Source organism: Corvus kubaryi, unplaced genomic scaffold (assembly GCF_017639235.1).
Source record: "Corvus kubaryi isolate FWS band 111438036 unplaced genomic scaffold, C.kubaryi_AGA036_p1.0 37354, whole genome shotgun sequence".
In the NCBI taxonomy this organism is placed as follows: domain Eukaryota; kingdom Metazoa; phylum Chordata; class Aves; order Passeriformes; family Corvidae; genus Corvus; species Corvus kubaryi.
The window spans coordinates 2083465-2110480 of NW_024581116.1; the positions used below are offsets into that span (position 1 = coordinate 2083465).

General features: G+C 42.4%; 1 protein-coding gene across 2 annotated transcripts in view; it reads left to right on the forward strand.

Moving 5' to 3' along the window:
* PKHD1 (PKHD1 ciliary IPT domain containing fibrocystin/polyductin) overlaps window positions 1-27016 on the forward strand; it is a 236131-nt gene that overhangs the window by 201736 nt on the left and 7379 nt on the right. For both annotated transcript variants that reach the window (XM_042032908.1, XM_042032909.1), the window contains exons 60-63: window positions 5646-6651; window positions 19562-19697; window positions 20232-20319; window positions 23604-23711. In XM_042032908.1, coding sequence (XP_041888842.1) covers window positions 5646-6651; window positions 19562-19697; window positions 20232-20319; window positions 23604-23711 — 1338 coding nt within the window. The remainder of the gene's footprint in view (window positions 1-5645; window positions 6652-19561; window positions 19698-20231; window positions 20320-23603; window positions 23712-27016) is intronic.

Genomic DNA, 27016 nt, shown 5'->3' on the forward strand with positions numbered 1-27016 from the left:
ATGTGTGTGGCCATATCAAAGCATGTACACAATGAATGCAAGAGCAAATACTTCATGTACTACACCTGTTTTTCTTTGAATTTGCATGTGGAAGGGAAGGGTGAATGAGGATCTCAGGATGTGTAAGAAGAGAGTTTTACTACAGACCTTCCTTCAAAGAAAACACTAATAAATGTATTTTCTCTACTTGGGCTCCTACTTTTACAAACCTTGAAGGAACATAGTATTTTTGAGTCCACAAATGGGACTAAAATTGGCTAGGGGGTTCAAAGGTTTTTATAGAAGAATGATAAAGAGGAGAGCATAAAACCCCCACACAGAGTGATGTTATGAGACTCATTTCCTTCCAAAATAACTTTCTTTAAAAGAAAGAATTAACAGCCTAAAACAGTCACTCTATTTTTATTTACATGGGTCCCTGCTATGAGTACATGTTTATGTGTGTGTGTGTTCCCATGGTTTAACCCCAGCTGGCAACTCAACCCCACACAGCCCCTCACTCACTCTGCCCTGGTGGGATGGGGGGTAGAATTGGAAGGATAGAAGGGAGAAAACTTGTGGGTTGAGATAAAGACCTTTAAGCAGGGGAAGTAAAAGTTGTGTAAGCAAGCAAAGCAAAACAAAGAATTCGTTCAGCACTTCCCATGGACAGGCAGGTGTTCAGCCATCCCAGTGGGACCCCATCACATGGAACAGGGACTTGGGAAGACAAATGCCATCACTCCAAATGTCTTCCCCTTCCTTCTTCTTCCCCCAGCTTTATATGCTAAGCAAGACCCCACATGGTCTGAGATATCCCTTGGGTCACCTGGGGTCAGCTGTCCTGTCTGTGTTCCCTCCAAAATCCCTGTGCACCTCCAGCCCATTCATGGGTGGGATGAGGAGCAGAAAAGGCCTCGACTCTGTGCAAGCCCTGCTCAGCAATAATGAAAACATCTCTGTGTCATTAACACCATTTTCAGCACAAACCCAAAACACAGCACAAAACAGCTACTGTGAAGAAAATTAACTCTGTCTGAGCCAAAACCAGCACATTTGTACACAATCACGCGAGAAACATTTGTACCACTGTGCCTTCCTGTGCAACTGAACTCAGAATAATTTACCTTTTCTAGATTTCTAAGATGCTATTCCTACGCCTTTTTTTTCCCCCTTTATTTCCCATTTGAATGTCAGCAGGTCAAAAGGAACAGTTAATGCTGATGAATATTTCCCCCTCAGCAAAGATATGTGCTGGCCAGCCCAAGGCCAATGAATTGCAATTTCTAAACAGTGTCCCATTTATTTCTCCCCTTCCCCTTCCTCCCCTCCTTGCTTTTATATTTTTGTTGCTATAATTGTAGTTAAATTAGAAATAACTGACGGGCAAATCCAGTCAGATGGAAAGAAAATTGTGGGAGATTTATTTTATTTTGATAAAAAACTGACATAGCCTTTTGTTTTTGTCAAAAAAGGCTCTATTTTTCCTTGTACCATGAATTACGAAATCTATCATGAAATGGGTAAAAATTATTGAAGCAAATGGTGGTGTTAACCTGAAGGGGAAAATCATTAATGTTGATGTATTTCATTCAATTTTAAATGTAGAATTTATTTTATTTTATTTATTTGGCATTGGGGAACAAGGGAAAAGACAGGAGACTTGTAAAGGACTCTATGTGCCTTTAAGTCAAAACATCTATTTTAAAAAATGCTCTTCCCTCCTTCTACCTCTCTCCATTTTTTTAAATAAAGGATATGAGGTGGTGGTGGTAGTGGCGGTGGGTTTTTTTCCTAAGCAAAGAGGGCCCCCTCGGCACATTTTTCTTTTCAAATGTGAAATGAGGTGGAAAATCCTCATTTCACGACAGGAAGGACAAATATTGACATAAAGTTAATATTTGTCAGGAGCCCTAGAAGCAACCTGAGTGCTAAAATCTCATCTAGATGTATGTGCTGGTGTGTTTATGTATACAAATAAATAATAAATTTGCCTTGATGATGGGGGGAACCTGCAGAAAGCAAAGCCTGGTCGCTGAGGTGGAGGAGTTACCTGCAGAAGGTGGACACACAAGCATTCCACATATCATTTCTCTCTCCTTTCTGTGTGGAGCAGGACAAACAGGTGAATTTATGACCCCAAAGCACACATGTCCCCTTCCTCTGACGGGGTGCACAATATCCCAGCATGGTGTTCAGTAGCACATGAATATCTTCTCCATCTTTCCCACACATTTCTAGGGACTATGGTTGACTCTTTCTTTTTTCCCCAGTTTGTTCTCCCTCTCACACACGTGTGTGTGTGCGTGTGTAAACATGTACAAATAGAACTTCTGTAATCCAATTTCACCCTTTGCGGGGCGATGCTTCTGGAATTTATCACTGTTATTGTTCATCACCAATGTAAATAGCACATGTCAGCTCAATATTCAGTGGTCACTCAGTATTTATTAAGTCCTGTCCACTCTGGCCTTTTTTAGAGGAAAGCCCTGGGGCAGGTTAGCTGCTGGCCATGACACGCCGCATCACTTATCTGTTCTCATTGATTATCAGAGTCAGCTGTGGCCAGGACTCACTTTTTCTTCTCCTCTCAGACCCCTCTTACAAGCACCCCTGCTTGGATTTTCATGAGGAAATAATCAGATTAGGGCTTCAGTGGCGAGTTCATATGGAGTTCTCTTTCTCCAATGTGCTACTAACTGAATAAATGTGTTTTGTGGTAAATTGTAAATGACATTATGATTACTAAGGCCAGCATGGGTTTCATTTAAAAGTGATCGAAATTGCAGGCTGCAGAAATTGTGACTGGCAGATAAGGCCATTTGGAAGGAGACAAGCAATGATGCGTGTGTGTGCATGGGTGTGTGTGTGAGTGTGAACAGGAAACCAAGCCAGCTCCCTTTGCAAGGCAGGCAGAGCAAAGGAAGGTCCTGGGAAATCATGAAATATCATCGAATCCCATTTGTAGACATGAGAAATGTCACCAGGGGGAGACGGGGTGTTTCCGGGAGAGCCGTGGATGAGATGTGTCAGCCTTTGTGGGCAGGCTGCCGGTGGCACGGCACATCCTCCCAGTGCTCCGGGGCCAATTCCAATGTCTCTGAGCACAGCATTTCCACTTCTGTTCTGAACAGAGTTGTTCCTCGCTCTCTTTTTGCCTCCAGCGCACACCAACAGCAAAATACTCCTGCAAAGTACTTACACTGATAAAGCAAAAAAATACGGGGAAAAGCAAGAAAAGGAAAGCAAATTTTAAACTGATGTCTAAAAATAGGGGGTTTTGTACAGATCTCATCTCACTTGGACATCCTCCCTGAGCAGAGCTCGACAATTATGTAATTCCATAGCTTCCCTCGGTGACGTGCAGAGGGAGAACTCATACTGGGGAATGCTCACAGACCATGGTCTGCACATGACAATTCCCCTGCAAATACATAGTAGGTGAGTACCCACAGGATCCAGGCTTTGAGATGTGCCTAAAGGAAGAGGCCAGAATTATTTAATTGAATCATAGAATGGCTTGGGTTGGAAGCGACCATAAAGATCATCCAGTTCCAACATTCCTCTTGTGGGAAGGGACACCTTCTACTGGATCATGTTGCTCAGAGCCCCATCCAATATTTCTCATGGTTCATTCCTTTTCTAGGAGTCTGCTACTTTTATCTGGCAGAAATTTTCACGTAGTGTGTCCTTGAAAAGGGATGTCCTTTTGTCCTAATGTCCTTTTATTCGTCCAGAAGTTTGTGACTCTCAGGGATGTTGCTGTCCCTTATTTTTTATGTGAACTGGATACTGTCCCCAAGTGCTGAATGAGGAGCACAGGGTTAGTTTGGACATTGGCCACACTTTGTCCAGTACATTTGTGAGCACAGCTGACTAAGGAGGGAGCAGGCTGGGTGAGGGAAGGAGGATTCTCACTGGGTACAGCAGCAAATTCCTCCTTTGATTTTATTTTGAAGAGAGGAAGGAAAAAGAGAAACACACATCTTTTCCTAAGATGCTCCAGGCAGAAATGTTTATGGTTTTGGTGCCCATATCTGAACTCATTTACTTTTATTCTCTCTTTATAATCAGTGGTGACCTCATCGTTTGCGCCTGAGGCACAATTTCTCTCATCTTAAAGCAGAGACCTGTATTTGTTCAGATGGAGCACACTGTAAACTTATAGTGCCTTTCAGGACTTTTGACAAAGATATGAAGTGGCAGCACAAGGGGGAATGGCATCAAACTAACAAGAGTAGGGTTCAATTTGATATTGGGAAGAAATTCTTTACTGTGAGAATGTTGAGGTACTGGTCTCCCAGAGAAGCTGTGTATTCCCCACCCCTGAAAGTGTTCAAGGACATGTAGGATGGGGCTCTGAGAAACCTGGTCTAGTGCAAAGGTTGGAACTAGATGATATTTAAGGTCCAACCTTTCAACCCAAACCTTTCTGTGAGTCTATGATTTTATCTCAGAAGACTGTGTGGATTACATCTCTTCTCTACAGAGCCTTCCATGAAAGAATCCTCTTGACTTGTCTCCAGAGACACCTGGGAAGGGATTTACTGGCAAATCCTGAGATATGTGTAAGGATCTTCACCCCTGTTACATTCAGTGAAAGAACAAAGTGTGACCTGAAGTGTCTTTTGTACTCCCATCGATTGTGTGTTACATCTACAAATGTTGCAGCTACCAAAAGAAGTCCACATGACACTCTGCACTTGTATTTCGGTGACAGGGTTCCACCTCTGGTCAATAAAGTTAGAGGATAGTAAAGTGTAATCCAGATGACTAAACGGAAGTATTTTAGGGTGAATTTCATTGGTTTTAAACTTCTTTGTATTGATGGCTGTGGAATTGGGTGTGTTTCAGTTTTCACAGATGTGTATTTAGTGTAATTTCTAGTGCCGTGGCGTGGTGTTCTTGAAGGGCATAGGTTTTCTGTAGACCCTGTGTCACACGTCTCAGGTACCTCAGGGCATCCCAAACAAATCTAGACACCTGCCTGTGAGAAAATGGTTGAAATTCCAGATCTCCACTGACTGCACTGGGAGTTTGGACATTTGGAACATGTGTCAGAGTCTCCTATAGTTGTAGGTATCTGAAACTGGTGGTTTCTTCCAGCTCTAGAACTTGATGAGGTGGTTCATCACTGGAGCAGATTAATGATGTTCTGGTCCTTTCTAGTGTTTTGTGTTTGAAGCACAGTCTTTGTGAGCGGGATGAGACAGCATTTTGTAGAATTAAATTGTCCTCCCAAAGAACTGCACTTATGTCCTGACTCATCACCCTGCTGCAGGCTTGAGACCAGGGAAATGTAGAAGACACAGGGACAGAGGAACATAGTGCTGGGTCAGACAAAATGTCTGTCTTGCATGTCTGCTTGTTCAATGGATATCATAGTTTGGCATCTAGAAAGAGCAAGGTAGGTGTATGTGATGCTTCTCTGTCATTTGTTTTCAGTCTTCAACAATTTTCAGTGCTAGGACATCTAGAGGTAGATGCAGTTTCTACCTATTTGATATCCCTCAGTGCCCAGGCTTCTCTTAAAACTGTGTAAAATTTTAGCACTGACAAAGTGACTTTAAATTTGGAGTGGGAAAATAAGGAGCTATTAAAAAAAATTTGAGATGATGCCTGAAACAATTAATTTCTTTTCCTCATCTCCCTTTATTCTCTTCCAGGAATTTACAGAGATGACAGTAAGTGCCTCTTCAAGCCCTCAGTACAAGGCTACTTCTGCAAACAGACAGATCATGCACTTGTCATCTTAGAAAACTTGGACTCCAGTGTGAGCAGCCAGAGACTCTTCCCAGTAGTTACAATGACTGACAGTTTTATGGATACCTTCAGTGATGAGACCCCTCCTTCTTTGTGTTACCCTGCAGAGCATCGTTCTACTTTCTTCTCTGTTCTGCCGTCCACCAAACTCACCACGGTTTGCTTCCCAGACTTGGCACCTCTGGCTTTCAGACTCTACCTCCTCAGTGGCCAAAACACAACCAGGCTGCCCCTGGCCATATTCTTCACTGAACCACTCAGCCTTCGTGTTTTCATCCAAGGGAATTATGTCTCTCCGACCCCATCTTCTTTTTCAATGAACAAAGGGGCAGGAGCAAATTACTTCAGCTTTGAGGACAACCTTCTCTATGTTCTGCTTCATGAGAAGGAGCCCGTGGAAATAGTTGCTGGCCTTTCCCTTCTTGTGGCTTTCACTGTAAATGAGGCTGTTGGGGAAGAGGGTGAGGCAATCATAGTACGTCGACTGGCTGATTTCTTGAAAATTGGTCATGACCAAGTCAGAGTAGCCCATAATGTGCTGGGAGGTGAAAGCACGCTGAAGGTAATCTCAGCCAATGCCAGCAAAAAGAGGTATCATTGCCCCAACATGGCATTTTGCACAGCCTTTCAGAGCAGATATGGCCCATGGGAAGAGGGGACACAACCAGGGAGCACCCGAGCTCTGCATCCACCTGATGGGGCTGGTCCATCAAGAGTGCTGATCATTGAGATTGGTGATCTGCCGGGTCGTCCAAGAAATGGGTTGACAAGTGACAGCCTAAAGAGTTTGGCCAGAACAATTATCAACACTCATCAGACTGGAGACCTTCAGAGTGGCCTTGGCTTGCCAGTTGATACCTTAATGGTGACCGAGTCTGCCTTGCTGTCCCCAGCAGAAGGTAACAGTAGGTAAGCAGCACATGTATCACCATCAGATACTGATTTAAGTGTAGTGAGGCAATTCATCCACTTGATCTGCTTATTAAGTAAGTTCTCCATTAACTGAAATATGATTAACCATGCTGAAACACTTTATAAAATTTCCATGACTTGCCCAGAGAAGCTGTGGCTGCCCCATCCCTACAAGTGTCCAAGGCCAGGTTGGACAGGACTGGGAGCAACCTGGTCTTTTGGAAGGTATCCCTGCCCATGGCAGGGGGTGGAACAAGATCATCTTTAAGGTCCATTCCAACACAAACCATTCTATGATTCTGTGATGTCAGAGCTATGCCCAAGTACTAGCTGGACTCACAAGTATCAATTACCATGTTTTTCTGCTGGTGCTTATGAATCTCTGTGGTGGAGAGATATCAGTGGTGCTTTAAATGAGGAACATGGTTCCTGGAAGTCTGCCTTGAAACTATAAAGAATTGGGTTAATTCAGGCTATCATAGCTCTTAAATTCTAAACAATTAAATTTATGAATGTTTATAAATTGATGTGGCAGTGGGGATGTGTTATTGAAGATGGGTTGTTGTCTTAGCTATCTTGAAGATCTAAACATTTATTCATATACTTCTAAAATTTAAGGCCGCAAAAGTCTATTTAATCTTTTACTTCAATATCCTGCATGATACAGGCCACTACTCTTCACTTTGATGCCTTAGTGTCAATCTTTCTTTTTAGCTAAAATTCTAGATAACCATCTGGTCTTGATGATACAAGAGCTGGACACATCCAGTACTACCTGAACATGTGTCTAGATGTTGGATGCTATTCCTGTTCTTGCTGTCACAAATACTTGCCCATTTTCTCGTCAGCCTCTGCCTTCAGCTTCTCATGAGAGCTTCCTGTTCTTTCCTCCACTTTTACATCAGTAACTTTATGGGCATTGAATCTTCCTCCTCCTCCTCCATGTACCTTCAGATAATCAAATCACTTCACTGTCTACTTTGAAAAATATTTGGAAGGTTTGAGTTCTGGTGAGTGTTTCTTTCTTTCTTTATCTCTGTTTTCTGAATCCTTTTGGAAGTGTGCATGACTTAAGGCTTCCTTCTTGGTGGATTCCCCAGCTCTGAACATTTTAAAGATTCAGCTGGACAGAGTGCTGGGCCACCTTGACTAGACCATGATTTTTCCAAGAAAGGTTGGACCACACCATCATTGAGGTTCCTCCCAACCTGGTATTCTATGATTGTACAGTATTGTGCCAAAGGCAAAAGTGGTATAAAATCCCATTTTCTACTGGCACAATTCAATGATCCCATTAACCCATTCTCCCACAGAAACAGGAGAGCTCATGGTCTTCTGTTTGCTCACTGTATTCTTCAATTCCTTTTTGGTTCTAACTTTCCAGAACCCAGTTCTGTCTGTTTGCCCAAATCCTACATCCCACATGATCTGGGCCCCCATATTTGACTTTTCTGTTTGTAATTTATCAGCCCACAAACCCTCCTATGCATTTTATCAGTAGTGGCTTTATATTTGTATCTCCATGCAGATACAGCAACAGACCTGCATCTCATTTTGACAGAACAACACAGGAAACTCCTTTTCTCTACAATAATTTCCCACTGGAGCTCCCTTTTGAGGTCTGCCAGTTAGAGAGTTCTTGGTTGGTTTTGTACATACTAAATTTTATTGATATTCAATACCTAGACCCACTTTTTGAAGGTTGTTTTTCCCTCTCCTCCACAGCAACAAACAACCCTTTCTCTCCCTCCTTCCTCTGTCCCTGTCTTGCTCTTTTCAGCCTCTTAAAGCCACTATTTGCACAGACATTGCCAGATGTCAGGCTTTATCTACAGAGGAGGCTGTGAGGAGCAGGGCTGGGATGGGAGCAGACAGCAGTGTATTTCAGCATCAGATCCTGAAACTGTATTAAAAGCATATGGGTAATATGGAAAAAGGTAATATCCCATCTGTTTTTAATAGGGGACATGGGATTTGATGTTTGGCAACCTTATTGTGTACTCTCTTGATATTGCATAATGGTTTTTTTTGATGTTGTGCACTACTGAGCCTTACCCAAGTGTAAGTATATTCCATATATTCCATCTATGCAAGAAAGAAATTGGATTTGTCTAAGACTTACCCTCTGTAATTAATACCACGTCCTCTCCCATTTACTGCTGACCCCTGGACCATCCTGATGTCTGCCAGCGATACAAACTGCTGTTCTCATGCTTAACTTTTTTAGTAGACACTGTGTGGCTTGTGGTGGAGAAGCAGCCACAGGGAGGACACTGGTCTGTGACTGTAGGAGTCTTTATTTTGGTTTGTGGTTTTGTTTTTGGTTTGTTGGTTTCAGATGTAGGTGGGGGTTTTTGTTTGTTTGAGGTTTTGTTGGTTTTTTTTTTTTTTTTTTTGGAGGGTGGTAGGATTTTTTTTTTTTTTCTTTTGGGTTTGTTGGTTTTTGTTTTTTTTTAATTTTTGCTTTTATGCTTTTGGTTTTGGGGTTTTGCTCTTTATTTGCAGTATTGCATTAAGCCCAGTGAGAAATTATTATTTTCAAGATCAAATCTTAAATCAGGGCCAAATTCTGAAGGCATGCTGTATTTTGTATCAGCAAAACCAACATCACAGTTGTGAGTGGGGGTGTTTGTGTTGCACTGGAGGACACTGTAAAATGGGACAGCAGAAAAATGACATGAAAATTTTTACAGGGGGTGGGGAGGCCCTGGCACAGGGTGCCCAGAGAAGCTGTGGCTGCCCCATCCCTGGAAGGGTCCAAGGCCAGGCTGGATGGGGCTTGGGGTACCCTGGGATAGTGGAAGGTGTCCCTGCCCATGGCAGGGGCTGGAACTGGATGATCTTTAAGGTCCCTTCCAACCCAAAGCATCCCATTATTTACACCATCCCGAGACATGATCCCAAGAGATCATTTAAAGGAGGGAAGCACCTGTTGTGTGCCAGCAAGGAAACCTCAAGACTGCTTTTTCAGGCAGAAATGACACCTCCACACTGGGACTGCTCTCCCAGCTGAGGTTTGCTTCCTATCTGTGCACACTCTGTGAAAAAATTCCAAGCATCAAGGATCAGGAGAGCTCTCTAGGAAGAAGGCTGTTTTACTACAGACACAAGAGCAGTGCTTGCTTAAAGCCACAGATTTACTGTCCCAAATATGGGAGGACCAGGGATCTTTCTTGAAGAGAACACTCACATCACCAAATCATAGGACTGCCTCAGAACTCATCCACCCTCAGCTGCTCGGGCTCCTCTGCACTGTTATTTATTGCTCCCCATCAGTCATAGCTTTTCTGGAATTACTCATGGCTGACATTTCTGATGCAATAAAGCCACAGATAACCTGTGAAATGAAATCAGGGTTTTCCTGTTGGGACATGTACTGTCCCCACTGTCTATCTGTCTCCATTTAAGCAGCACATGCTGGCACAGACACGGATAAATGGGCTGGGATTACAAGTCAGACTAAGTATTCCATGTATTTTTCTGTGGAAGGAAAAGAGGAATATTTTCACACCTCAGTCATGCAAAACCAACTGGACCATCAGATATGCACAGAACCTGCACTCCTGCCAGGTTCTCCCTGGGCTTTGAGAGCGGTGAATCAACATCTCTGCAAGGAGGCTGGAGCCAGGGGAGGGTTGGTCTCTTCTCCCAGGTAACAAACAACAGGATAGGAGAAAGCACCCTCAAGTTGCACTAGCAGAGATTTATGCTGGATATTAGGAAACAAATCCTTCACTGAAAGAGTGGTCAGTGAAGGCATTGGGACAGGCTGCACAGGGCAGTGGTGGAGTTGCCATTCCTGGAAGTGCTCAAAAGGCTTGTGAATGAATGGGGCATTTGGGGACATAGTTTAGAGGTGAACACAGGGGAGCTGGGTTAATGGCTGGACTCAATAATCTTAGAGGTATTTCCCAACCTTAATGATTTTATGGGTCTATGACACAACAACAGCAAAAAACTGTTTAATCAGCACAGACTGGAGGTTCATTTGCAGCCCAGAACAGTGAGGCTGAAGGGAGCCTTGAAAACCCTGCTGTGGTCAGGTACTAGTCAGTAAATCTGTATACCACACTGCCAAACCTTTAAAAAATATGGCATGTCTGTTTTGATTTGAAGTTCTTTTATACATGATTTTAATTTAACTCCTTTGTTAGGGTCACTTCAAGCACGGCTCATTAATTTGACAAGGGAAGACAGAGGTGATTGCTGTGACTGCTATAGTCTTGCACAGCTGGAGAGTCAGGGATGTCTATCACATAGTTTATCTTCCTGTGAATGTCTGTATAATATATACTGTGATGCATTTACAGATACAAATCCCTGTTTTGCAAAATCTTCCTAATATCAATATAAATCTGAAAGAACAAGAAGCACAATGGTGAATGTATTGTGTATGTTTGTGCAGGTGCCTTCATACAAAATCAGGAAAATAATTCTGGACAGTCATCCAGAAGCCATTTAATCCCTATCCCCACACTACAGCAGGGTGCTTTGCTCCTTCTTGGTGGACCTTTAACCTGCTACAAACTGAAATATTTTTTTGTTAAGCGTTATGTTTGAGGTAACATGTAAAAAATGGTGCTTGTGCAGGAAATTTGAGGCTCACAGCAAGGAATAAAATGGAAGCAAATTATTAAAGAATGGCTCATTCCAACAGCAATTCCCATGCAGAGCACTGAATGAGATATTACTACTAATTCTCTGTGTCACATGGCACATACACAGGCAGGCAGGGCTGGAGATCAAACCAGATGAATTCTGACACCTCCTAACCCAAAGTGATTTGGTAACCTCTGTGCAGGTTTCAGGCAGGCTGATGTGTGGAGTTGCATAGGGTTTTGTAAAAAAAGACATGACAACTTTTTCCCCTGCATGAGGATCCAAGTTTTTCCTCCAGAGAGCAGGCAAAGGCAGGATGCTAAAATTCTCCATGTCAAGAGGTGCAGATATTGTAGCACTTGAGGTTATATCGAAGTTTTATCAGTCACACACACCTCAAGTGAAGGTGTCGAAAAGATGATATTCAGGAGCTTAAACTAAGCTTAAAATCTCCTTTAATTTAAACTTACTTAATTTTAGGTTAGATATTCACATAGACAGTGTAGAGGGCATATTCTTATATAGAATGTGCCTTTTATTCACAGTTGATGTACAAAAAAGACAACTTCAGTTCAAGTAAGTAAAAGGAAAGACATTAAAATGATCACGAAAATGGAGGTTATTTTAAGAAGTAAGGAATAGAATCATAAAACCATTAAGTAAGGAGTTTGTTTCACTTGGCAAAGCAAATTTGGGAGGATATAATTTTATCTCTGAAAATATGTTGCAAGACTGAATACCGGTGAGGAATCTCTCGATAATAATGGACAATGACAGCACAGGAACAAATGAGTATAAGGCATCGAGAGGTGAATTTGCACTTAAAATTAAAAGTAGGTTCCTCCTCATATAATAAACAAGAGGAACTTTGCAATAGAACAGAAAAGAGAACATTTCACATTTCTATTCAATTCTATTTTCATGATTTTTTCCACACATGGCCAAAATTATATTGTGAATTTTATTTTCTTACTTGTTTATTTATTTAATAGTCTGGGGATAGTTAAGGTGGCCAACATGTCATTTAGCAGTCTAGTAAAATGGTGGGAAAGTCCACGTGAATAACCTAGAGGGTTTTCCATCGGAGGAGTGGGATTCTGTGATGGACTCTTTATGGAAGCAATGGGATAAGAAATGTCATGAGAATGAAGAGGGGGTCAATACTTATATAGAAAGTGTTATGTCATATAAAACTGCCTGATCAAGTTGTACTTTAGGAACCAGGATCAAATTTTTATTGCCAATTCATAATTCTTTTCCTACTGGGAAACTGAGTAGTTGAGAGATGGGCTGTAAGAGGTGGATGCTCATCGGGAACTTAGAGACTCAGACACATCTTCCCACAGAGAAGGTGGTTACAGTGCATGTAAAAAGAGTTTGTGTGACAGGATTCTGTGTCAATAGAATATTGGTCTGTCTGATCAAAAGTGAAGTTTTAACCTCTTACTAGTTTTTTGCTTCTGGTAAAACTGAAACTGGTCATCAGAGCTGAATTGTCAGTGTCAGGAAGACCCGGTCATACCAGGGATGCCAATGTTACAAAGGTCTTTAATTATGTAGATATTAGGCCCCAGATCTATTATTTTAGCTTTTTGTTTTCTTCATATTTAAATCAAGGAGGGAAAACTAAGGAAGCATCTTTTGACCTCAGTCCATGGTCAGTAGAGTAATTGAATTGCAACTTAAGCAGAAGTATTTGTCATTCCATACAACCAAAACAACCAAAAAATATGATGTCTGTCCATAAGATTGTTTGGTTTTGAACAGGAAGATACCAAAAGCAGCCCTTTGTGTGTGGGCCTTGTGTGAAGCCAGCATTTCCCTAGCAAGTTTTCAAACAAATCTCCAAACTACCATTCATGGATCTTCACATTGCCTCTGAAATAATAGTAGATAAGTAAAATAATAGTTTTTCACCACTGCTCTCCTGAGCAGGAACCCTTCTGACAGTGTAGGAGTTAAACGGTCTATCACCAAGATATATTTCACCTCTAAGCCTTAAATTTTAAATTAAGTTTCTGTTAGTATATCGTCTACATGGCAAATATATCCAAGAATTTGTCATTCCCACTCATAGGTGACAGCTGTGGATTCAGGCAATTAAAAGTTCTACCCACCAGATAACTCTGGTGGAAATCACAGCTTGCTCTGACAATGGCCTTCCAAAACTCAACTGGCTCCTCTGCAGGAAAGGAGCAGGAGGTAGGAAAGGTGAAAGGAGAGTAGGAGAAAGCAGAGGAAGAGGAAGGTGGAGAGGGTTGGAGAAATTCAGGAAAAGAAGCGCAGGACTTTATATGTCCCTATGGGAGGAAGGAAGGATCAATTGTCACATATTCCCCACACCAGTCGTGGTCTTTGAAACTGAAGGGTTTGTGTTATTACATCTCAGTTAAAAATGAAGAGGGTCAGCTCAAGAGAAGCTATTCCCTATTCCAATGTTCCCTCAGAAATTAATGTTCAGACATGTGCAGGAGATCCAGGAGTGTCCCTGTCATGCTTCTCAAACACTATAAAGAGATCTGATCCCAGCACTGGTACCCTGGTGCTGTCAAACAAAACCTGCCTTGCTTGTGTCACATATGGATTTATTTTCCCTCCTAACAACCAACGGGACCTGCAACATAAGTGATGATTTACAAGACACAGGCAACAGCAGAGAGGAGCTGCCAGCCACGTCTCCAAGGGACCAATCCTGTCCCCACTCAGCCTTATTTAACATGTGAGTGGTGTCACCACTATCAGCAGAGCTTGTCTGCTGTGACATTCGAGTGAGTGACGGCCGTGTCAGCTCCCAGACCACCCCGCTCTGCTGTTGCTCACACTCTTGTCCTGCAGTGAGCGTCTGATGGGAAAGGGGGAAAAATTCTTCCACATGTTTGTTAGCAGGAATCTGGTGAGCAAAGGGTTAAATGGCTTGGGCTGCTGGCTGTTTGTGGGGAAGTGTGCATGTGTGTATATGTATATGAGTGTGTGTGTGTATACATATATGTATAAAAAAAAATATATATATATGTATATACATACACGGGCACCTTGGTTTGGCTGTAGGACCTCATGCCCGCAGGCCACAGTCACATTATCATCTGGAAATTGGATAACGACAGCACAATGACAAATCCAGGTTGCCTGCAATAAGGTGCTAATCCCTTTGCTTTAATATCGGAGCAGCGTGTAATGATGTTTGGACATCACTCCAGTTTACTGACGACCCCACTGGGGCCGGCAATAGAAGCGTACAACTGTCTAACAAGCCATCAGGTGACCGCCGTCGTCAAAGCAACGGGGGATGCAATCTAATCTTCCCTCCATCCCTTCCAGCTCCCAATAAGGACCAGATTATAGAAGTGGCCCATCAATGCTTGGTAACTCGAATCAATTAACGTTAATTCGCACAATGCTATGATGTATTGTGATCACTTTCATTTCGGAGAAGGGGGAAGAAATTGCTATAATTCACCTAAAATGAGGTTGTCTATGGTGCTGAGGTATTAATTGGGTGTCCATATTAAATGGAAAAGGAGCACGGTAGTGAAGGAAAAGTGGATGAGTGACTCTCTTGGCTGCTATTGACCTATCAGAAGAAGACAGTGCCCTTTTCCTTTGCTTTTATCTATTACAGTTTTCCCTATTGCGTGTCAAGTTGATGTATTATAAAAAATTCATTTGGTGACCTTCCACCCCCCTAGCAGATTAAACAATTTCACTGGGATGGTATCATTAACAGGGCCTTGCATTTAATGATGATTTCTCTAAAAGGCCACGGAGATTCGATTTTAAGCTAACAGATTTATTGCACTATTATAACATATCGTAAAAAACTGTACCACCTACGGTCTGGTTTTAGGATAGAAACTGTTTAAGAGTTTATGTGGAGCTTAAAGTGGTATTACCTTGGGATACGCAGCACGGCAAAGCTCTGACCTCCGGCGGGATGCTGTTTACATTTAATAAAAGACATTTCTCTGACAGTAAACTTGGGGAGTGTGTTATGGAGGAGGCCTGGCTTAGCTCCTCGCCACTGGCTTTGTAAATAGGGGCATTTCCACTCATCTACAGCAATTAAGGGAAGTCACTAATGAATCTGGAGGATGTTTCTCTCTTATCTGATGCATCTGCACTATCCCTCTCCTTCTAAAGGCTTCTGGTGATCCCACATCTAGACCCTTCATCAGCTTCATTGTCCTAATGAAAGAAGGGCCTAGAGGGAAAGTCATAGGAGGAGAGGCTGAGGTCACTTGATTTGCTCAGCCTGGAGAAGAGGAGACTGAGGGGGGACTCATCACAGTTACAACTTCCTCGTGAGGGGAAGAGGAGAGGCAGACACTGATCTCTGCTCTGAGTGACCAGTGACCTGAGGAAATGGCATGAAAATGTGTCATGGTTGGATATGAGGGAAAGTTTCTTCCCCCAGAGGGTGGTTGGGCACTGAACAGGCTCCCCAGGGCAGTGGTCACAGAACCAAACCTGGCAGAGTTCAAGAAGAGCTTGGACAATGCTCTCAGGCACAGGGTGGGATTCTTGGGTCTGTCCTGTGCAGGGCCAGGAGCTGGACTCGATGATTCTCTTTGGTTTCTTTGTATAATGTGTGAAAATATGGGAATTGGTGGAAATAAAAGTCATCCTTCAAATGTCTTTTCTTGCTTAAAATAGGAATGACATCAGACTCCTCATTGTCTTCTGATGCTCATGCCTCTCTTCCCTGTCTGTATTAATTAGTGATAACATCTGCAGGGGGAGGCAAAGCTCCAACAGTGCACCTGAGAGGGCAGAGGTCTGGCTTATTTTGTCATCCCATGACATCAGAACCCATTCTCACCCAAAGATATTAAATTCCTCACAATCCTTTCAGTGAATCTGTGCCTACTTTGTCTTCCACAACTTTTCAGCTTGCCTATCCCCTATCCTTGCTGCACCTCCCTTTCTTGAATTCCTGTTTTGAATTCATCAGCAATCTCCACCTTTTCAAAAACAAAGAAAGATGTCTCTTTGGCTGGATCATGATTCATTTAGTCATATTAGTCCTGAAATTCTTCCCAATTTCCTTCCCCTTCCAAGGATATATTGATTTTACAACACTAGCATTGCAGACATACCAGACAACTGTTCAATTAATTTCAACATCTATTAGGAAATTAAATATGCCAGGGGCTGCTCTTTGGTACCAAGGCCAGCCGACATATTTCAGTGTGGCCTCATCCAAACTTCCAAGTGAGAATATTTTCTGACTGTATAAGCTCCCAGACCATTTGGGAATTGTTCTGGACTTCGGCATTAGACCTAAACCACAGCTTGAGAGGGGCTGACAGTTTAATGGTAGAGATGATCAGGTGTCAGTGCCAAGGCTTGTTTTTGGCATCATTTAGTTTTCTAGTAGACACATATCCATCAGCTTTAATGAACCTTTCACCCAGGCTCTCATCCTGGTCTCCTTCCCCTTGAAATCAATTGATAATAGCAGTTATTGTTTATTACTATTATTATTATTACTATTGTTGTTGTTGAAATTATTATGATGATATGATATAGCTATATTAGTAATATTACTATATTACATTAGATTAGATGTCAGGAAGAAATTCTTCCCTGTAAGGGTGGTGAGGCCCTGGCACAAGTTGCCCAGAGAAGCTCTGGATGCCCCACCCCTGGAAGAGTCTGAGGCCAGGTTGGATGGGGCTTGGGGTACCCTGGGATAGTGGAAGGTGTCCCTGCCCATGGCAGGGTGTTGGATCAAGATGATTTTTATGATTTTATGATTGTAGTTATTATTGCAATTGTAAATCAAATGACAAATTCTCCTTGATTTCAGGGATACTTCATTTCCTCTGCCCTAAATTTCTCTACCAAGTTTCTCAATTAATCCATAATACCTGCAGCAAACCCTCTAGTTTCTATGCCCTCTAACTCCCCCACTGCTAAAGGACAGGCACTTGCTCTCCTGTGGAGCCTCAGCCTGTTCAGCAGACATGTGTTGGCGCTGATGGTGACAGGATCAGGGATTCCTGGTGTCCCTGCTGACGGAGGCATCCCCAACAGCCTGCTGTGCCCACATTTAGAAGAGCTGCAGGGCACTGAGAATCAGAGCTGCTCCCTGTCAGCAGGGAATTGAAAACCAGCAGTCCACGAGACTGCAGGGTAGTGGCAAACAGCACAACCTTCATGCCCAGGGGATGAAGGGAAAGGCAGGTCTTGCTCTGGTCCTCTCTGGGCTATGAGCACAAATCTACCTCCACCTCCTAGAGCAAAGCTGTGCCAGGAAAGGCCTATTTTCCTTCCAGCACAAATTAGCGGGGGAGCAGCAGGATGCTCCTTTCTCCTCCACGCTGGCATCATTTTAAGGGATATAACCTGCTGTGTGCCAGGTTGTGCCCTAAGGCAGGGGGTCCCTCACGGCATGAGTCAGGTTGGAGCATATGGGATATAAACACTGCATTCCATGCTGTGTAAGCCAGCTTCAAATCATCCACAAACAGACACTCATTTTTATACTTCCATTTTAGCTAACCATGTCTAGTTTTGCTATGTTCTGTTTTCTTCACTGTTATTTTACCAAAGAGTGAAAGAGCAAGGTGGAACGGTTCTAAATTAAAAGAGAGATTTAAGTTAGATGTTAAGAAGAAATTTTTTTCTGTGAGGGTTGCACAGGGTGCCCAGAGAAGCTGTGGCTGCTGCATCCCTTGAAGTGTCCAAGGCCAGGTTAGACAGGGGTTGGAACAACCTGGGTGTCCCTGCCTATGGCAGGGGGATGGAACTGGATGAGCTTTAAGGTTCCTTCTAATCCAACCTTCCTATGTTTCTATGAATCTATGATTCTGCTCACTCCAGGGAGTGAGAACTGCTTCCTAGGTCCACATTTTGCAGCAGCCTTCCTTGTTGTGCAAGATGAGCACAGTTTTACCATGTAGGGCCTGGCATGTGAATTCAGGGCATTTTTCTTATTTGTTGTCAGTTTTAAATAAGGTGAGGAGAGGAAAAAAATTGTTGGGGTTTACAGAAACTATGCCAAAACTCATCTGAACCTCTCTGTGCTCAGCTGGAGCCAGGGAGCTGACAGAAAACTGCAGATCTTTAGCTTGAAAACAGGAGTGACTTGGTGTGTTGCTCCTGCAGTGAGTTTTGGTCGAAGGTGGATAACAGCACCTTATTGATACCCTTGACATAAATTTCAAACCTAACGCTGCCTTTGAGACCTTCCCACTGAAACAAAAATACAAGAAAAAGAACCAAGATAAGAACTAAAACTTCAATCCTTGAGCTACCTTTTGAGCTTCCACGTATCCTTAAAGCCTTAGCTGATCTTTCCAGCAGCTGTAGTTCAGACCAGTATTTCCCATCAGCCACGGTATGAACAGTTTCTCATTTGTAATACAGAGTAATACTCTGAGAAAACATCCACAACCATTACCCAAACTAGAAAAAATGAGTTAAAAGCAAGGGAAACTTAAGATCCATATATCTTGTGTTTGTAAACACCTTTAAGCAAACACTGGAGATCAATGAATAGCTTTTCTTCTTTCATTTCAAGACAATACCAAAACCCCAGCCACTTCATTGCAATTGCAGATTAGAGCATTTTATATATATATAAATTATATATATATGAGATACTAAAAGACACAAAGCACTGGGAGAGGGAGTGAAATGATCCAGGCTCAGAATAGAGTGTTGATTCTTTATTCAAATGCAAAAGCGCTCTCCTGGGATGCTCTAATTTAAATTTCAGGCTTGGAAATCCAATGTCTTTCAAGGGGGTGTCTGTAACTGCTGTATTTCAGTCTCCAGACTTTGCAAATTGGGAAGGTGATGGCAGGAAAAAAAAATGCAGTAAAGCCCTGTGAGTGCTGTGCTTGTGTAGAGGAGCCAAGACTTTGTCCTTAGAGGAGCTCAAAGGTTTTCAGTGAAAATCTTTTTGCTGGACAGGAAACATTTGCAGGCTCCACTGCTCTCAGTGCACTACAACGATGACTTTGGGGGTAAGGTGCTGGTTCCATGAATCCATAAAATCCCTTTCTCTGCCACACACTTCCAACATGATACCAGCGACATACATTACTTTGTTCATTTCTCACTTTTCCATCTGTAAACTGAGGGTGGAAACAAAAGGATTTTTTTATACTTTGGTGCTGCTTTCTGCTTGGAAGTGATGACTGTTTCCTATCTCCATGCATGCTGCTCTCACCTCTCACTCAAGGAATCAAAGGGTTATGATAAGGTAAATTAGTAGGTAGAAAATAGGAACAGAAAATAACTTCTAGTACATTATTTCTGATTTTCTTTTTTTTTTTTTTCCCCATCCTTTTTCATGTGAAAGAAATGGAAGCAGACAACACTCAGAAACCTGCTTATACATGAGACCCTACAGCATCTCTGTTCAGGTGCAGCCCTCAGATGGAGAAATCGAGAAGCAGCTTCCTGTACAGCCAAAAATAATTTTCCTGGACAGAAAGGTAGAATTTGCCTCCCTGTGGATGGATATCTCTATTAATTCCATACTATTTTGACATTTGAGATTTTTAGCACAGAGCCGGGCTGTGCGCTGTGGGACCCAGCAATGGCACCAGAGGAATGGGCAGGAACTGATCCCAGGAAGTTCCACCTGGACAGGAGGAAGAACCTTCCTGTGCAGAGACCAAGCCCTGAACAGATTGTCCAGAGAGGGTGGGGAGTCTCCCTCATGGGGGATATTCCAGACCTGTCTGGACACAGCCCTGTGCTCTGGGATGGCCCTGCTGGAGCAGGGAGGTGGCACCAGAGGAGCCACCGTGGTGCCTTCCAACCTGACCCCTTCTGTCATATGGCCTCTTCTTGAAAAGTTATGGTGAACTTTGTGACATTTGTAATATGTGACACATAAATGCAAACTGCCCTCAGATTGAGGACATACATATAAAAAGAATTACAGATGTTAAAACCTTCAAAGCTTTCTTTGCTCTTGCTGAGGAGACAAGATCTTAATTCTTCTCTTCTGGTCTTCCTCCCAGGGTCAAAGAATTGACAAACTGGGGCCTCCTGCAGAACCCTGGGTCGTATCAGCTCATCTCAAGGACTCCTCCCAGGCTGTGCTGAAAGGTCTGGATGTGTTTTCCTACAGCAAGGGTTATGGCAAAGCAGCTATGCAAAATGATGATGATAAATTTAGGAGTTCTCCCTGAGGAATACTGCGCTTGAAAACCAGTCTTTGGGCTGAAAACAGAAGGTTGCAGTAGGAGTTGGGTGAACTACCCAGTCATATGCTACAGGCAAAAAGTATTTTCGTTCTCTGGTAGCTTAATGGGAGTATATCCTATAGTTTGTCTTGAAAAGACATATCTGGGGTTAAAAAAGAAAAGAATGAAGAATTAGAAATCCTAACACTTGATTTTCAGTTTATGTTAACTGGGGTAATTTCTTTAGGGTCCACAACAACCCTTTTATCCCAGCAAAGGATCAGGCCAAGTACAGACAGAAACAACTGCCTATGGATTGTCATTAACATATTATAATGTGAAAGTGTTTTTTTTTTCATGGGGGATCTAAATGTTTGCCTTCTGGTGCTCATTTATCAAAAGGCCTGTACTCATGAGAGGCTCATGAAAACTCGTGAAAAACTCTAAATGTGAGGATTTCCCTCAAGGTTTTGTGAACATGCTTAGACATAGAAACTCATTAAGGTAGAGAGCTGAATCAAACAAATGTGGATGGTCATATGCTGGTAAATTAGAAGTTAGAAATTATAGTGATTATAACATTACCAATTTCATTGCTAAAATATTTAAATATAAGCAAGAAGTGCACACAAGCAAAAGTTGGGCTCCCTATTGAAGAGAAAGAATTTTGTTAACAGTAAAGTCGTTTGTATGTTATTTTTCACTTGAAAAGTTCACATTTAGAGAAGATAAGTAGCATTCATGCTGTAGATCAGAGCTTCTCATCCTTCCAGTCCCTGTTTCTGTTAATTAGAAATTCTTCCTACCCCAAGATAGTTCCAGGATTACAGGTTAGAAAAATCCTTTTGTCTTTTCTGCTGCTTTTCATGCCTTTTCAGACCATGTTCCTAAACTTCTTAGGTTTAGGAACATGTGTCTAGATAAGCCATGGATTACTGGATCATCTACTGACTAACAGCGGGAAGAAGGAAGGAAGGCAGGAAGGAAGGAAGAGAGAGAGAGAAAAGAAAGAAAAAAGCAAGAAAGCAAGTAAGAAAGAAAGGAAGAAAGAAAGAAAGGAGGGGAAAAGAAAGCAAAAAAAGTCACTGAAGCAAAAGACACTTCACATTCTTTAAAAGATACATGCATCAAATTAATAGTCAATAAACTCCAGCAAAGGAAGAGCAGCACAGTACAGATGTTCTGCATGTAATAGTTTGCTGCAGTTTTTCCTTTGACAAACACCCTTATTGCACTCGTCTTTTGAAGCACATGAAAGCAGCATTTAATGGAAATGGGTCCCGTCTAGCACACTGAGGCTGCTTCATCTGACAGCAGCCAAAGTGCCTCGTGGAAGGCAGTTTAGCTCCAAATTAGCTGTGCTTCTACGTTAAATACCAGCTTGCCTGAGAGATCTTTGGGAAGACTCCCATATATATCTGTAATATTCTGAGCTTTGAAGCATATGTGCCTGAAAGCTGAGCTAGTCTCTGTTGAGAAGTACAGTACAGTACTCCAGGCTTCATCACACACTAGAAATGGCAATTGTAAAGTGTTTGAACACAGCTGACAAGGCCCTCTGTTAAAATCCGTATTACGATACTCACTTGAGAGCCAAGAAAATCTTGGTAGTCTGCGCAGACACTGTCATAAGGAGGATCATATGAGTGGTAGAGGGATGAGCCAGGATTAGGCTGGAGAGATAAAAGAAATCTAGATCCCCACATCTCCACCAAGTCTATTCACAGTAGAAATCACTGATTATTTATATACCACAGCTGATCCTGGAGACCTGTAATGGAATTGATCGTTTGGTGTGCTGGATACTGTACAGAAATAGAAAAACCCCATATGTGAAGTCAAAACTGACTGGGATATTAACAAATTAAATAGTACCAGAGTCATAGAGAGGGGAAACTTTATCATTTATATTGCTAAATAATTAATATGTGGCATGGTTTTGCCTAAGACCTTGTCTCGGGCAATTTCTGGCTGTAGTTCAGAGCTTGCTACTTCACCACATTGTTCAATATCCTGAACATGAGAATGGCAGAGTAGAAATGTCTTGCCCACATTCAGCTTTATGTACCTTCACCTGTGCTGCTTAACTGCAATAAAATGCCAAACCACCTGCTTCATAAAGCAAATAGTTATGACATGTTGTCTTTCAGCAGGCAAAAGTCTGTGTTTGTGATCACTGGAGCAAGTCCAGCATCCTGAGGAAGTTCTGGCATCTCACCCCCACCTGAACCAACATTTGGAAGTTTGTCAGCTTTTAGAATTTCACCCTTCTCACCCCAAGAGCCTGAATGCAGACCAGAGCTGGTCAGCATCACTCAAAGGCCAAGACTTGGCTGGTGCTCAAAGATACACACAATAAAACGGGGATCCAATTGCAAAGTAAATTACGACTTTTAAAAAGAGCCTACAGAAATAACAACCACAGCAAGGGTAAATGTTGGGTCAGAATGCATTCCTTGATAGCTCACAACAAGAGGTAAAGTGATGGAGAAACTCTGTCTCCTGGGTTTTATTTTAATGCTCCCTGTGGAGTTTCCTCCTGCTAGGTTTCCAGCTGACAGTGTCTCCTGTACTATCTCAGGGCAGTCACTACAGACATTTTTCATGGCCAAATATCTTTCGAAGCATCTGACAGAGCTGAAGAAAAAATTCAAGAGATTTAACAATAGGACAGGAGGGAAGATGCCCCAAAGACAAGGTGAAACACTACAAATCAGAAAAGAATTGAAGATTCAGCTTGTCCCTTAGTTACAGTGGTTGACTCCTTGAGACCATCCCTTTAGGACAGAAAATAGACTCTCATTATCACTCTCCTAACCTTGGTGAAATGGTTAATCACACAAGACATGAGTTAAATTAAAAAATGAGCATTTGGAACTTTCTAGTGCATCTCTATAGCTCCTATTACCTTTGTTTGATCCCTTTAATGGCTGCATTCACATTACACCCCCATATGCAGGAAATGCCATTTCACGATAGGCGCAAAGAATGAATATTTAGGAGCTGAAGCCCTCCAATACCTCAGGACTTTGTTTTCTGAGTACCTCTGTGTGAAATTTCTGGGATTAGAGACAATGTTCATGATTAGGATGGACAATGAATTTAGGATTTCTGAAGTCCCTTAAAGTCATGAGGACTCTCTGAGGTCCTTAAGTGGCACTTATCTGGTTGCTGTTAATTGCAATATGATTTTTTCTGACTCTCCAGGGCTCACCCAAGTGCAGGTCATAGAGGGATGTGCAAGCTTTTCCAATCTGGCAGTCTCCAGCTCAGGGACAAACTGGAGACTTGTGTTCACTGTCACATCACCTCCAGGTAAGCTTCATATTCTGTGTATTTTTAATCTGGTAAAATCAAAGTCCTACGAGTGGCCTGAATTTACAGAAAAGGAGTTAAACTGTGTTTGAATGGGTGGAGCGATGCCAAACCTCTAAATAGCTAGAGTTGTGTTCCACATCCAAGTTGGCATTCCCCAGGCAGTGGCAGAGTTCGGTGATTCCTGTGCTATTCATGCAAGATCTCTCAAATCTGATGAATTAGTACAGAGAAGTATTGTCAGAAAAAGGTGCCTCTTTCTCCCTGGATTCCCTAGTATGTGTCCCAATAAATCAGATATTTAAAGTCAGTTAAGTTGCCAGAACAAACTTTTTCCTATAAACTGGACCTCTCATTCCCTCTTTTTCCCCCTGTTTTTATTCAGAAGTTTTCCATCTGTGCTCCTGGCTGTTTTCACAGTGCCTTTTCCTGACTGTTTGCCTGCACCTGGTCACCTTTATAGGTGGTTATGCTCATTCAGATCATGACTCCAGGACTGGGCTCGGCCAGGGCTCTCCTGGCAGCTTATGGAGATGGTGTTGGCACCTTCAGAGGTCTCTGAGCAGCTCAGTAATGAGGAGGCAGGTGTGCTTATGCCTCCTTGGAAATGCCAGCTGAGGGGGGCACTGAGGACAAGGCACCCCGTGAACTCTGCCATGTAAAATCCTCAAGGTGTCTGCACGAGAGAAGCAGCTCTGCAGCTGTTTGGGGGGCAGAATTTAAATCTGTTTCTGAAGGTATAGAGGGGTCAAAGTGTTGGTCTCTTGCCTCAGGGTGACTGCTGAGGCAAATCTGGAGAAACAGGAACATGTCTGGCAGGCAGTCCAAGGACATATTAAGATATAGATGTTGTAAGACCACGTGTAAAATCTCTATTCTGGCATTTCATCCATCCATCCATCATCCATATGTCCATCCATCCATCCATCCATCACCCATCCGTCCATCCACCCATCCATCCATCCATCTCTCTTTATGTACAGATATATATGCATGGATGTCTCGCTAGATAAATATCATTGTAGATGATATACATATATTATCTATCTATCTATCTATCTATCTATCTATCTCTCATGTCTTGCTTCAGCCAGAAAAAAACAGAGGGAATAAGTACATCTGACTGGTGAAATGGCCAAGTGGAAGTGGGTAATGAAAAATTCTGAGCAAAAATAAATAGGAGTTTGCAAACATTTAGACTGCCACAAGTGGCTCATCCAAATCCAGTGCTGCCCATGGCTTGGCGAAGGAAGAATTGGGGTGTAGGAGCACTTGGAGGTGTGCATTTCAATGGCGGATTTTTGTGTATTTTGAGCTGCCAAACACATGCAACTCCCACTACCTTCACTTCAGTGAGAGCAAATGGAAAGTCAGCACCTCACAGGATCTGACTCTTTAGGCTGGAAGCACACTTAATGAAATGTGTTTAGAAACCTATTCCAGGGAAATCCCAAAATCCTTTTTCTGAGCAAAGGTTAAACAGAGATCCCTTTTCTGAAATATTTATCCAGTCAGAGAGTTACTAAGAATTAATAATAGACTCACAGAATGGTTTGGGTTGGAAGGGATCTTCAAGACCATTGCATTTCAACTCCCCTGCCTTGGGAAGGAGCATTTTTCAATAGACCAGGATGCTCAGAGCCTCATCCAGCCTGGCCTTGAACACCTCCAGGGATGGGGCAGCCACAGCTTCTCTGGGCAACCTGTGCCAGTGCTTAATATCTAATTTAAATCTTCCCTCCTTCATCTTAAAGCCATTCCCCCATGCAGGATGTTTAGAGGTAGCAATGTTTACAGGCAGCTGATGCACCTATGCAGGTATCACCTGTGTAAATCAGATTATTGCACGCTTTCAAAGTGCACTGCAAAAGTACACACTAAAGAAAGAATCCCTTTTGCTCCTTGTAATTGGCAATCATTCTGGAGACTATATAAAGGCTTTTACACTGCTAGATTCTTACTGAAGAGATTTACTTTTATTGCTTAAATAAACCAAAATTAAACAATCAAACAGTAGATGTTTAGGATATATCTTCATGATCCAGTTGCTCTGTGCACCTACCCTAGCATAATTTACTGTTTGGAGACAGCTCAGGAGGTGCAGCTGATGCTGAATGCAATAATCCCAAATGTTTTACTGGTAGTTCCTGGGGAGAGCAGACTATTCATAGCACCACTGCATAGTCCTGCTCCTTGTTTTACAGTAATATTCCCTTCACGGATATGTATCCCAACGGGTTTGATACATCCACTTTCCATTTAAACCAACAGCATCCTACTCACAGACTATTAGAGTAGCGCAAAACACCTTTAAACACCTGTCTGTGTAGAGTCCTTGATACCTGAGAGATTTCTTCTCTCAGCTGAAGTTCATATGTGTTTGTACCTGCAGGCAGATTTCTCCCGATCGGAACATGCTTCCCACCTTGTTCTGATGAAGCTCAGCTTCGTTCAGGTGGACAACACTGACACAAATCTAATTAGTTTCTGCTAAAAGTACTTACAGCTACTTACCCTGCTCTCCAAGCCTCCCTCTGACAGCGCTTCTGATTTTTTTTAATGAATTGATGAAAAAAAGAGGCTTTTAGATTTTTATTAAAAGCGGAACTCAAGTAAAAGAAATATCCATCCACCAAATTATTAGAACTGTGGGGTTAGGACCAATAATGAGTCAGGTAGTAAGACAGATAATGAGTTGATGTGCTAATCCACATCCTTCAGGTTGGTGTACAGACAGCAGCAGGGCCAGTTTTCCTAAACTCCTGTTCTTGCCTGGCACATCTGCATTCAGAACTTGTTTTGAAAATAACTTAGGGAACCAAAACCTCTCTCTATTTCAAAAGGGTGGTATTGAGCATCTTCCAGTCCTTGAGACTCAGATCTGAGACCCAATGAACTCTTGAACACAGAAATTATGAGCAGTGCCTGGCTTGATTCTGCCATTTACAGAAAACTTTAGGATCTCTGGGCACAGGGCATTACCCAAAGCTTCTGTCTTTCAAGAGACTAAATATTTACTGTGTAACAGCAGAAATACTGGCAGTTTTTATTTATAATGCTCATTATTGACATAGTGGAAAATATTAACAAGGTCGCTGGAAGTTTTCTGCATTATGGATTTAATCTTCACGCTGGTGAAGGTTTTTGGGTTCCCCCGTAACTTATATTGATATGATTCAGGTATAGCCTGTAAAAACTGTGTATTAACAACTTTCTTGTCACAACCAGTTTTTCTGTCTTGCAGAATATATGCATGTTTTCTGTAGGGGCCTGATCTGTTTGGCCTCAGAAGCAGATGCTTTGTG